The 12,970-nt window shown below is 37.6% G+C and overlaps 1 protein-coding gene across 1 annotated transcript in view; it reads left to right on the top strand.

Moving 5' to 3' along the window:
- ARHGEF26 (Rho guanine nucleotide exchange factor 26) overlaps positions 1-12,970 on the top strand; it is a 139,706-nt gene that overhangs the window by 102,159 nt on the left and 24,577 nt on the right. Inside the window, exon 11 of the mRNA XM_010370616.2 lies at positions 5,301-5,455. Within this exon, the coding sequence (XP_010368918.2) occupies positions 5,301-5,455 (155 nt within the window). The remainder of the gene's footprint in view (positions 1-5,300; positions 5,456-12,970) is intronic.

Raw genomic sequence — 12,970 nt, 5'->3', positions numbered from 1 at the left:
GACTATGAAAATAGTGAAAAGGCAAATAGCAAACTGGAGACAAAAATAGTTGCAACTCACATATAGACAAAGGGTAAATATCCCCAATGTATAAAATCAAAGTGATAAGAGAAGACCCACTAGTCTACAAGCCAAGGAGCACCAAAGATTGCCAGCAAACTACCAGAAGCTGGGGGAGAGACCTGGAACAGATTATTCTCTAGCACCTTCTGAGAGCCTGGCCTTGCTGACACTTTCATCTTAGCCTGTCTTCCAAAACTGTGAGACATAAATTCCTGTTGTGTAAAACAAAGAAAAAAAAATACCACTAGAAAGTTGCAAATTAGAAAACTGCTACCAGAAAAGGAAACCCAAATGATGATTAAAGTTTTTGAAGAAGCTTTATTTCACTCAAGAAAATTGCTGTTTGAAGACTAGCAAATAAAGATAATGAACTTCACCTTTTAGATTTATAAATAATTCAAAAGTTTGGTAACACATTTTATTGATGGAATTGGAGAGAAAGGCATTTTTATATGTTGCCAGTGGGAAAGATTGTTGCACTCCAATGGTGTGCAATTTGGCAATAACTATCAAAATTACAAATGCAAGTGACTACAACTCAGCAATTTTACTTCTAAGAATTTATTCTGCAGATGTACTCATGAATGTATAAAATTACACACACACTGAGCTATTAGTATAGTGTTGTTTATAATAGTGAAAGATGAGAAAACACCTAAATATCAAAGAGGATTGATTAAATAAATTATAGTATACCCAAATGTGATACCACTCAAAAGAATAAAGGATAATTTTAGATACCTATATGGAAAGCTTTCTTATACATTATTAAATGAAAAAAGTAAGGTTTAGATATAAAAAAATACAATTTGCTTTTGCAGATGAAATCTTTGGACAGATGCAGATGAAACTAGTTATTGGTCATTACCTGTGAGGGGCAGTGGTCAGGAAGTGGGCCTTGTCGGGTTGACTGGGTGGAGAGCCACCCACTCACTCAGATAGGAAATTCAGGAGGAGGAACAAGTTTCAGGGGAAGGTAATGAGTTCTATTTTGGCCATATTTGTTTTATGGTATGGCCATAGGTGCTACTACTGTGAGAATATTGGTTGCAAATTTACTAAGTAATGCCATTTTCACATTTATCTGATTTAATTCTCACATGAACCCTGTAAAGTACCCTATTATTAACTTCATTTTATAGATGAAGAACCTGAAGCTAGAGAGATTAAATACTTTGCTCAAGGTTATACACGAAGACATTATAAAGTCTAGATTCAAATCTTTGACTCCGGAGTCCACATTCTCAACAATGACTGTATAATAATGTGGATATTTTTCTAATTTGGAGGAAAGTAAATTTTGTAGGGCATGTGTGTGTGTTTCATTTTCATTTCACACATGTTTTTCATTTTTAATTTTGCTTGTGATTTCCTGGAAGACTGTCAAGTGCTAAACTGCAGTAATATGAGAGGAGGTGGAAAGCATCGCTGGATTGGCACTTTGGAAGCTAGTATAAAGTTAGAGCACAGGCTCCAGAGCTGACCTGCCTGAGTTGCAGTAGTGTACTAGCTGTATAACCTTGGGCATCACTTACATTTTCATGTCTTGGTTTTCTGAACCCGAAAATAAAGCTGATGATAGTACTTTTCCTCATGGAATGATTTTGAAAATTAAATTATTTAAGAGATATAAAGGATTGAAACAGACCTGATTTGTAGTAAACAAGCAGAAAACATTATTGAGATGTTTTATTAGAATATTTAAATAGATGTGGATGCATTGAAGAGTGAATGGGATGTGAAGCATTTGAAGCAAATTAGACTTTTCATTCCAGAAGCTTGACTATCAAGAGGATAGGGCAGTGATGATAACTAGAGGATACACAAAGTCAAGGGACCATTTTTAGTGATAGTCTTCAGGATAGTTTGCAGAAAGGGAGCCAGGAGGGAGAGAATACTAATGAGAGGGGAATAAATCAAGGGAATAAGGCCTTAGAGCTGAAAGCAGGGTGTTGAAGACAGGAGAGCTTATCCTCTGAGGTGGGAGGAAAGAAAATGATGGTTGTAGAGAAAAAGCTGGTCGCTCAACCAAGAAGATCAAAAACCAGAGATTAGTTTGTGTCTCAAATCTAGTGTTTTTTCTCCACTGGAGAACAGCTTCCTTTAAAAGTTGCCTCTACAGAGTTGGGAAGAATTTTTTTTTTTTTTTTGTCTTGCGATGGAACGTTTGATCTTATGAATAAGCACGTGGAGAAGTTGAGGTTTCTCAGGCTGCATTAGTAGACATACACTCAGTGAGATTGAGTGGAGTGGTGGGATGTTAGTTGACAGAAGGCTTTGCTGGTTGCCATTTGGGGGCCTTGCTAATGGCACCGCAGTGGAAATACAAGAAAAATCTTTGTGTAATAGCGGACAGTTTGGTAATTTCCCAAAAATCTAAACATAAGAGTTACTACTATATGACCCAGCAGTTCCACTCCTAGGTATATACCCAAGAGAACTGAAAAGAGATGTTCAAAAGCATATACACGAATCTTCATGGCAGCATTATTCATAATAGCCAAAAAAGTGGAAATAGCTCAAATCAGTGGAAGAATTGATAAACAAAATGTGATATAGGTATATAGTAAAATATTTAGGCACAGAAAGGAATAAAGTTCTGATATTTACTATGTGGATGAACCTTGGAAATATGCTAGGTGAGAGAAACCAAATTCAAAGATCACATGTTGTATAATTCCATTTATATGACACGTCAAGTATAGACAAATCCATAGAGTTAGAAAGTAGATTAGTGGTTGCCAGATGCTTGGGGGAGGAAGAGTAGGGGATGACTGCTCAGTGAATATGGGGTTTCCTTTTGAGGTAATGAAAATGTTCTGGAATTACATGATGGTGATTATTGAACAACACTGTGAACATACTAGAAACCACTGTATTCTATACCCTCTGAAGTGGTGAAATGGTCAGTTTCATGTTATGTAAATTTTATCTCAACGTAAAAAAAAAAAATTTGCTGTTCAGCAGCTCTTTCTTTTCTTGCTGCCCCATAAAATTAGTTACATTTTATGCCAAGGCTCGTTTTATAGGATGCTACGTAATAGAAAAAAAGAATGAAAAGTCTGTGCTCTGTAGGAATTACATCCGTACTGTTTAGGATATATCTTTGTTCGTGAATTTCTTCTCTAGTTTCTGGTTCACACCTTGATTCTAGTCTCAGCACTTCCTTACTAGGGGAATTCACTCATGCTCACTTTGGGCTGTTCTGATTTCCTTTATTTTGATCATTTTAATGTCTCTTCTTTAACTGAACCTATCTGAATGAGTTCAGTCTTCTAACAATAAGTTTGAAACATAAACTATATATAATATTGGATTTTTGTTTTCAAAAGAAACATAGATGTATTGAAAACTATTGTCAATTTTAGGTGTTTATAGGTAGAAATTTAGTTTTGCCCCCAGTGGAGTATGAGGACTCCATAAAAACTAATCTGCTTTAAAAACAATAAAACAATTGAAAAATCTCTATTTCTCCACCCCCTAAATCAGAACAGTCACAGGGCAGCATGTACACTGAAACTTAACCAGAATACTGTCCTTGGTTCATCTTGTAGGGTTACACGCAATAGCAAGATAGTCCTGTGTTTCCTGTAATTACGGCCCTTCAGCCGGACCTACCCTGACACAAGGTGACCTCTTGTATGTGCTGCCTAGTCTGCCGGAGTTATCTAAGCAATCTGTTGACCTTTAAGGTCTCAGCTGTCTCTGTAGGGTAATTGTCTGTTTTCGAGATTTTGGGAGTTGGGAACTTCATGAACTCCCTTAGCAGCCAGTTTTGAAAAGTTTGGGGTTAGCCATAATCTTTATCTTCATTTTTTGGACCTTCAGGAAAATAGTATATAAATGATAAGCAATCTTCTTATAAAAGCTCTTTATAAAGTTTAAAATAAATATGAAATCCTTTCTTAGACTTCTCATTTCCTCTCTAATATCCTCAATTTCCTTTAGCTATTTATAATTATTATTTCCTGAAAAGGGTGATGTTTGATTGCACCACATTTCTGCATTATATTTTGTGTCGAAGAACTTTTGCTTATTTTATGGATGTAGTCTTTTAAATCAGATTTTTGGCAGTAAACATTTCTGGTAACTTAACAACAAAAAAAAAGCTTTCAAGGGTTTCAAGGGTAAGGATTGTTCTGTAGTTTTGAGAGTTTTCCAGTTGGCTTGTTCAAGACAATAAAGAAAATAAAAAAGCAGTATGCTAATTTTTTGGATACAGCCTTTTCTATGATATAATGATTATGATGGATTATTTTGGAAGAACTTCATTTTCACAGCCAGAAAGTAGTATGATGCTTTCAGGGACAGGCTTCCGTGAAGAAATCTACCATGATCTTAAGAACAGGTGTTCTCAAGAATATGGCTAAATAGGTAATTTGTAGGCAAAAAAATAAGCATGTAGGTTTTGTTTCTCTTGAAAGAAACCTTTTTAGTTCATAAAGTCAATGTAGACTTTTATATTTGTCTCATTAACCTACAGTTGTGTTTTTCTGTATGTTTAGATTCTGATTTGAGATATTTAAAATAACTAGTTGATTCTGATAGATTTTATTACTAGGCTTTTCAATTTTAAGTAACTCCTTACTTTCTTTTTCAGTTGAGAGTTAATAGAAGGGTCATAATTTTTTATTGATCCAGTAACATTTTCTTTTTTTTTTTTTTTTTTTTTTTTTTTTTTTTTTTTTTTGAGACGGAGTCTGGCTCTGTCGCCCAGTCTGGAGTGCAGTGGCCGGATCTCGGCTCACTGCAAGCTCCACCTCCCGGGTTTACGCCATTCTTCTGCCTCAGCCTCCCCAGTAGCTGGGACTACAGGCGCCTGCCACCTCGCCCAGCTAGTTTTTTGTATTTTTTAGTAGAGACAGAGTTTCACTGTGTTAGCCAGGATGGTCTCGATCTCCTGACCTCATGATCCTCCCGTCTCGGCCTCCCAAAGTGCTGGGATTACAGGCTTGAGCCACCGCACCCGGCCTGATCCAGTAACATTTTCTCATTGAGTTTTAGTTTCATATTGGGAAGTTAATAGTTTTTTATAGTAGAAGATATATTGTTCTTTTTCATTTTTTCTTGAATTTTCTGTACTTCTGTATTTAGAGTTCAGTTTTATATGCCTATGAAACAATGATGCATACTATGATAAGTATCATTTGTTTGAATGTACGTTTTAGATTTTCCTTTCAGTAATCTTAAAAGGATTTCAATTTGGCTTTGGTCACTGAGTTTTTCTCCTTTTGTAGCCTTTTCCTTTAGTCTCCTCTTCCCGGTGGTTGGTAAAAAGAGGTGAATTGACAGCCTATGTAGAAGACACTGTGCTTTTCTCAAGAAGGACATCCAAACAGCAAGTCTACTTCTTTCTCTTTAATGACGTGCTCATTATCACCAAGAAGAAGAGGTAAGTCTTTATCTGGTGTTGCTGACTAGACACTCCAGTTTTAAAGTTCTGTAATTCAGATGCCTGTTAGGGTGATCATTCTTTAAAAGCTAGAGATGTTGAAAGTATAGTTTCTACATACTGAATCATAATTGCATCTGTGCTTCATTTTCTTTAAATTGCTTATATAGTTCAGACTTGAATCATTATCTGCATCATAATTCTTGCCAACCTCTATTGAGCCACTGTTCTAAGCGTTTTACACATTTATATCACATAATTCTTATGATATCCCTGAGAAGGTAGCACTGTTTTTATTCTCATTCAGTGTTTTTCAGACTCCTTCTACCATAAAATTTTTGTGTAAAACAGAAAAAAGTTGGTCCAGTTGAGAACAGGCTGGGGAGCAACTCTAGTGCTCCTTTTAACTTAATTTAAAATGCACTGCTTTTAATGATTCTTAGTCTAAAATATTCCCCTGTGACTGGGAAGGTGTTAGCCATACTCCCTTCTGAAGGGAATAAAGTAAATCATTTGATTGGCAGAGTGTTTGTTCTTCTTACTCCAGGCTTCTAGTTGTGTGTTTGTGTCCAGATCTAGTGAGGTGTCCATGAAGAATATTGTAGAAACCTTTTCTTTCCAGTATTTCTTCTGTCAAACTGTTCCTGTTCTACACACACACCCCCCATCAGCTCTGCCTTTCTCTAGGGAACATACTTTATTAAATGCACCCAATACATGTAAAGTCCTACGTAAATATTCCGTCTTTTCTAGAATATGAACTTAGAGTGAAAACATAAATCTGTGGGCTGTTATTTCCACATATGAGGGAAATGATGGTGGGCTGAATTGATGTCATGTGGTGGGAGCAGGGGTGGTCCTGGAGTGCAATTTAGGCAAGGTGAAGAGAATTATAGAAACAGATTCCTATGAAAATACAAAATAAATATCAAAATGTATCAGAAATATTTAATTAAGTGCTAGTTCTGAGTTGCTGACTTTGTAGGTTGAAAATTCAAACTAAATTAAAACAGATTGAGTTTTTCTTTTTGCTCCAGACCATATTATGAATTATTTCAGTTGAGTAGCTGTTTAGCTGAAATGAAATGTTAGTATGGTCTTCCCTGAAAAGCCATAATATGACAATGGTACATACATTAAAATTCTGATAATTATTTTTCATACTTAGGAAAATACTGTTTCCGTATCTCCAAGGAGAAATTATTTCTCTTACCTGGAGTAGTCTAAATACTTCTAGTAGCTAAGTAATTGTTTTTTTCTTTTTTTTGAGATGGAGTCTTGCTCTGTCGCCTGGGCTGGGGTGCAGTGGCATGATCTCTGCTCACTGCAAGCTCCGCCTCCCAAGTTCACACCATTCTCCTGCCTCAGCCTCCCGGAGTAGCTGGGACTACAGGCGCCCGCCACCACACCCAGCTAATTGTTTTGTATTTTTAGTGGAGATGGGGTTTTGCCATGTCAGCCAGGATGGTCTTGATGTTCTGACCTCGTGATCTGCCTGCCTCAGCCTCCCAAAGTGTTTTGATTACCGGCATGAGCCACCGCGCCCAGCCATAAATTTTATAAAGATGGGAGAATTACAATTTTTATGTTTTTGTGTTTTGTTGGTTTCCTATGAGATAGCATTTTTCCTTGGCTTTCTCCAGGATGTTTTGTTTGTAGGGGAGAGTAATTATATATGTCTCTTCAAATGCCAGAACTCTTGACTTTTAACGTCTTCCAGCTGTTGAAATATTTGTTCTGTCTCAGTGGACCTAGAGCTTTAACTAAACTTTTGATTTAAATGATAAAATGTACACTGACAGTACCAAGCCAATTTTAAATATAAATGTAATTTCAATTATGATGACTTTGGTGACTTAATGAAAATATTAAAGGTATTTAAACCAGTACAGTGCAACTTTTGTTCTTGAATTTGCACAGAACTACTCGATACATATAGACTATTGAAAGTCAGAATTATGGTAGATGCTCTTCTACTTAGCAGCATACTTTGCCCTTCACAGATGGTTTTGCCATTATATTTAACATTGCTCTCCTAGCTAGCCCACATTTATTTTCTCAGGTAAATTTGAACTTGCATTATTAGTAAAACATAGAGCAATGCCATTGGGAGTCTTTGAGAATTTTTTTTTTTTTTTTTTTTTTGAGACGGAGTTTCGCTGTTGTTGCCTAGGCTGGGATGCAACGGCGTGATCTCTGGCTCACTGCAACCTCCGTCTCCCAGGTTCAAGTGATTCTCCTGCCTCAGCCTCCTGAGTAGCTGGGATTACAGGCATATGACTACGCCTGGGTAATTTTGTATTTTTAGTAGAGATAGGGTTTCTCCATGTTGGTCAGGCTGGTCTAGAACTCCTGACCTCAGGTGATCCACCCGCTTTGGCCTCCCAAAGTGCTGGGATTAGAGGCGTGAGCCACCTCACCCGGCCTTTTTTTCTTTTCTTTTCTTTTCTTTTCTTTTTAAGAGCAAGATATACAGCTCCAATGGAGAGGACAACCTGAGTACCTAACTTGACCTTTACCAAAACTAGAATTTTCTTGCCTTACCAATTAGTTCATTATATTTCTAGGGTATTCTTAGGTAATAATATTGGAGACCTAATTGTTTATGACCTGAATATGTGGTGAGGTGACATGCAGACCACAGAAGCTTGATAAACAGACTTGGTTAAAAATGTACAGTATGCCTGACTGTATTTACATGATAGCTTCAAGGAGGTGACTGCAAATGCTTTGCATGCCAGAGGCAACAGTAAAGGAGACACAACGACCCTGAACAAGGCAACAATTTAGGCTCGGCCACAAGTTACAGATAAGGAAAATCACCTGTGCCAGCGCTTGAGGACTGATCTATCCACCCACTGCCTAATTCGAATTCCAGGTTTCAGTCAAGGAACTTAGCCGCTGGGCTTCCAGTGGTTTTCCTCTTCAGGGAGGTTTTTCAGCTACTGGGAAAGGCTGCTTGGGAGGACAGTTACTCATCCTCCTCCGATCCAGACTGGCAGAAGTTTTATGCTGAGCACATTCCATAGATTGCTGAGGTGTGTGGCCCCCTCAGCTTCGCAGTGCATGTATCACTGCTAGTGCTTGTAAAGCTGGCTTGATGAGTGGCCATGACGTTGTCTTCATTAACAGGAATTTTCACTTTTTTAGAACATTAAAAGAAAGTTTATTTTTATTTTTATTATTTTTTTTAGAGACAGGACCTTGGTATGTTGCCCAGGCTACAGTTCAGTGGCTATTCACAGGCAAGATCATAGTGCACTGCAGCCTCACACTCCTGGACTCAAGCAGTCCTTCCACCTCAGCCTCCTGAGTAGCTGGGGCTGTGGACACATGCTTTGGTCTTTAAAAGTAAGTTTAAAGTTTTCATTAGCACTGGCTGCTAGTGCGTCACTCTACTAATAGCCTGATTCTACCAAATTTCAAAAGGATACATGATCGACTACTCTGGATGAGGGATGAGAACATGAACACTTTGGTATTTGAAGCTTTGACTAGAGGTTTTCTGGGTATGGCAAGAGCAGACTTCTCAACCTCGGAACAAATGACATTTTGGGGCCTGATGTTTCTTTGTGGTAGAGGGCTGTCCTGTGCAATGTAGGATGTTTTAGCAGCATTCCTCATCTCTATCCACTGTTCGCTAGTAGCAGCCCCCTTGCACCCTAGTTGCGACAACCAAAAATGTCTGGACGTTTTTGCCTAATGTCCCCATGGGGCAAATCCCTGCTAGTTGACAACCACTATACTAGCATCGTAGTAAACTAAACTAGCTTTGCCTTTGGAGTAGTGAAGCTGTGTAAATCTATCAGACTGGCACAGCAGGAATAGTAATATTGTATTATAAAAGTAATTTATTGTCAAGTTATACTTACAGATTAACAAATTAACATTATAATATCCAATATGTGCCTAATAATAACTTATTATAATAAAGACTAATTACAGACTATACCTTCATGTATAACCTTATGGTCTAAGTACTGTTGTCCCTAGTTTTGAAATACAAAACTGAATCCAAGACCTAACTAGGTTCAAACTCCTAAAAGGTTTATTTTGTAAGATATAGTCCCTTCTATCTGGCTTAGGTCTTCTCTACCAATTTCACCTGAAGCTAAAAGCAAAATTTTCCTTCCTTTATTAGTTTCCTTGCTGTGTTAGTTTCCTACAGATGCTGTATCAAAGTGCCACAAACAAAGCGAGTGACTTAAAACAGTCGGAATTTATTGTCTCACAGTTCTGGAGGCCAGGATTATTTCCATTTCACAGATGAAGACGCTGAGGAAAAGAGAGATGAAATATCTTTTTCAAGGTCTTTCAGCAGAACCAGGATTCTAATCTGAGTCTTTGTTTCCATAGGCTCAATTTCTTTATGTTCATTACTTCTTCATTTTATTTTTCTAGAATATTTCACTTTTTCCCTCATCCTGTAAAGTTATTGGGGGAAAAAAAAGCATAGAAACTTACACGTTTTTTTGTTTTTTGGAGAAACGTCTTTTCCAAAGTAAGCTTTTGAGTATTTTTATAGTTCTACTGGTTGTAGGAGAAAACTAGAACCAGTACCAAATCATATTTGTGAGTTTTCCTCTACCATTAGCTAATCTAGCATCAGAATCTGGGGAAGAGTTTCCCTTTGATAACATTTCCTTCCTGCAGACATTTAAGACAGGAGATTTCTACTTCCTGATTTCTGGTTCCATAAATACTGTGTATATTGACATAGTTTGAGCCCCATGTTACAACTTTCTAAGTTTTATAAAAAGGTTTTCAAAATTTTTAATTTTTTTTCAGGTTTTATAAAATTTTCTGTAATAGCAAACTACTAGGTCATTATCATAAGGGCAAGGACTTAAGTTCAAACTTGGATTTTCCCAAATAGTTTAAACACCCAGTGGCTTAAAACTGTGCAGCCTCCCTTGAAAGGTTCATGGCCTGATTTGGTTTCTTTTTTTTTTTTTTTTGCTTTTTCCATGAGAATGCTCTTTCCTATTATAGAAAGCTGGAAACCACCTGATACCTGTCTTCTTCTGGGGAAGTTAAGAGTATCTTGGCTAAAGGAAGGGCAGTAAGAATGATTGAAAGCTCCTTTATTCCTGGAACACATGAAGCTTGGTTATTTCTGACCATTTTGGAATTGAGTTCTAAATTCAAGATGGCAAGATGGCGTGGAAAAGAAATGAGAGGCCTGTTTCCTTTTTGCTTTTTTTTTTTCTTCCACTGTCCTATGCACCCTTGATTCCTCTGATGTTATAAGGTATTGTTTCCTCTGCGTCTGTAAGGAGAGTTGGCATTGCTGTTAAATGTTGAAATCTGCCACTACTGAGAAGCACAATATCAATCCCTGGGGTCAGAAAGAACTGAGTTCAAACCATGGGCAAATTACTTCTCATCTGTCAGAGCCTCAGTGTTCCATCTGTAATATGGGGATAATAACATCATCTTCATCATGGAGTTTCTGTGAGAATTAATGAGATAATGCACATAAAGCTCTTACTAGAGTGGATATGAATAGTCCTGCTAAGTAACTGATACATGCTATCATTAAGATTATTTTTGGTATTATGTTTCTCTCTCTAAAGATTTTGCCATAAATCAAATTATTGCTCTTCTACTTCTAGAATATTTTATTGTTTTAAAAAATGATTTTCAACCTTTATGTAATTGCTACATAGCTGAAGGTACGGCTCACTCTAGGACCAGAGCTGAATGTATGGCCTCCAGAACATGAGCAGTTTAGGGATAAATGACTTTAACTCCGTGCCTTTGCCTCCTCAGGAAACCCATGTCAGGCAGCAAGTGAGTGAGGAAAAACTATTGGTCTATTTTTATTCTTTTATAAATTGGTGTAAATCATGTGTACACGTTGTAGTAGCAGTTTTTTTATTTTTTTTATTTTTTGCACTATTCCTCAGTGATTAGGAGACACTATAACAGTGTTGCTGAAAAATGTGCAATAAATAGTGTATTTTTCCTTTTTATTGATATAAGTCAGTGGTATGGTACTCCTGAATTGGAGTGTGGGGTTGCTGTATAATTTGGATAACCTTGTTACCCACTTAAGAAGCTGCCTGCCTGCCCTTCAGGGCTTGCTTAGTTCAACTTATCCCAGGGAGAGAGCTTCAGAAAGGTACTGACAGCCTCTCAGAACTGTGCATCTCCTCTTTTTCAAGGACTGTGGGTTCAGAGCATCCCATGGGCAGCCACAGAAGTGCTGGGCTGTGGCATCTGGTGGTCCTTGGTGACAGGGATGGGGCTTCCCGGCCCTTTTCTGGGTCACTGGCCATCTTTTTTGTGGCAGTGAATCATAGCAGATGCTTATCATACTAATGAACAGGGATCCTCATCTCCACTATTGGTTATGTTATTAACAATGAAATAGGATGTATGTGGCATGTTTGTTAGACTTCAGAATTATCTTGAGGAACTGAGCAAGTAAGGCTATTTGAAATCAGTTTCTGGATAAATATTGTGCCTTGTTTTGCTGGTCTGAGCACTTGCCAAATTGTGGATTTCTTGACATGGACATTTAGCTCTAATTATGCTTGGTCCACTTACGCATTTGCAAAACATAATTATCAGGCTTTTAACAAAACATCAGGCAGTTTAAATGGATGGTGTTCTGTTAGGAAAGTAAAAAAAAAAAAAAAAAAAAAAAAAAAGCTGACATTTACTGTAAGTTAGGCATGATTGTAAGAGCCTTACACACAATGAGGTAATACATGTGTTACCTCATTTAAACCTCTCAACAATCCAGTGAAGTTGGTACTGTTACTCCCACTTTACAGATGAGAAAACTGAAGCACAGAGAGGATCAGTAACTTGCTTGGGTTCACAAAGCCAGTGAGTGATTGGGTTTCTTTTTGTTTTTGTTTTTGTATTTTTTGAGACGGAGTCGCCCAGGCTGGAGTGCAGTGGTGCAATCTCGGCTCACTGCAACCTTCACCTCCTGGGTTCAAGCAATTCTCCTGCCTCAGTCTCCCGAGTAGTTGGGACTACAGGTGCTTGCCACCACGCCTGGCTAATTTTTATTTTTTCTACTGTTAGTAAAGACGGGGTTTTACCGAGTTAGCCAGGATGGTCTGGATCTCCTAACCTTGTGATCCACCTGCCTTGGCCTCCCGACGTGCTGGGATTACGGGTGTAAGCCACTGCGCCCGGCCTAAAATTGGGTTTCTTACCAGACATTCCTAATCATGGCTCAACTCTTACCTGCTGTGCCATACCTCATTCCTTTAAAATTGTATATTGTTCCACTAACAACATGTTTGTAGTATAATTCTAAAACCAAGCTTTGAAATGGACATCAACCTCAGTCAAGTGAAAAAAAAATTTAACTCCTTGACTTAAAATAAATTTTAGCATAAATTCAATGTCCTTCATCCCAGCCAAGTTTGACTAGAGTGTTTCTATTCCATAAGCACACACTTAAGGGTGAGGGTTGAGGAATCATGTTTTTTAGAAGGAGAAGGGAAACAAGTTGAAATCTACAGAACACTTTTTCTCATACATATATTGGAG

Source organism: Rhinopithecus roxellana, chromosome 1, assembly GCF_007565055.1.
Source record: "Rhinopithecus roxellana isolate Shanxi Qingling chromosome 1, ASM756505v1, whole genome shotgun sequence".
Lineage (NCBI taxonomy): Eukaryota > Metazoa > Chordata > Mammalia > Primates > Cercopithecidae > Rhinopithecus > Rhinopithecus roxellana.
This window is presented reverse-complemented; position numbering and strand designations above follow the sequence as displayed.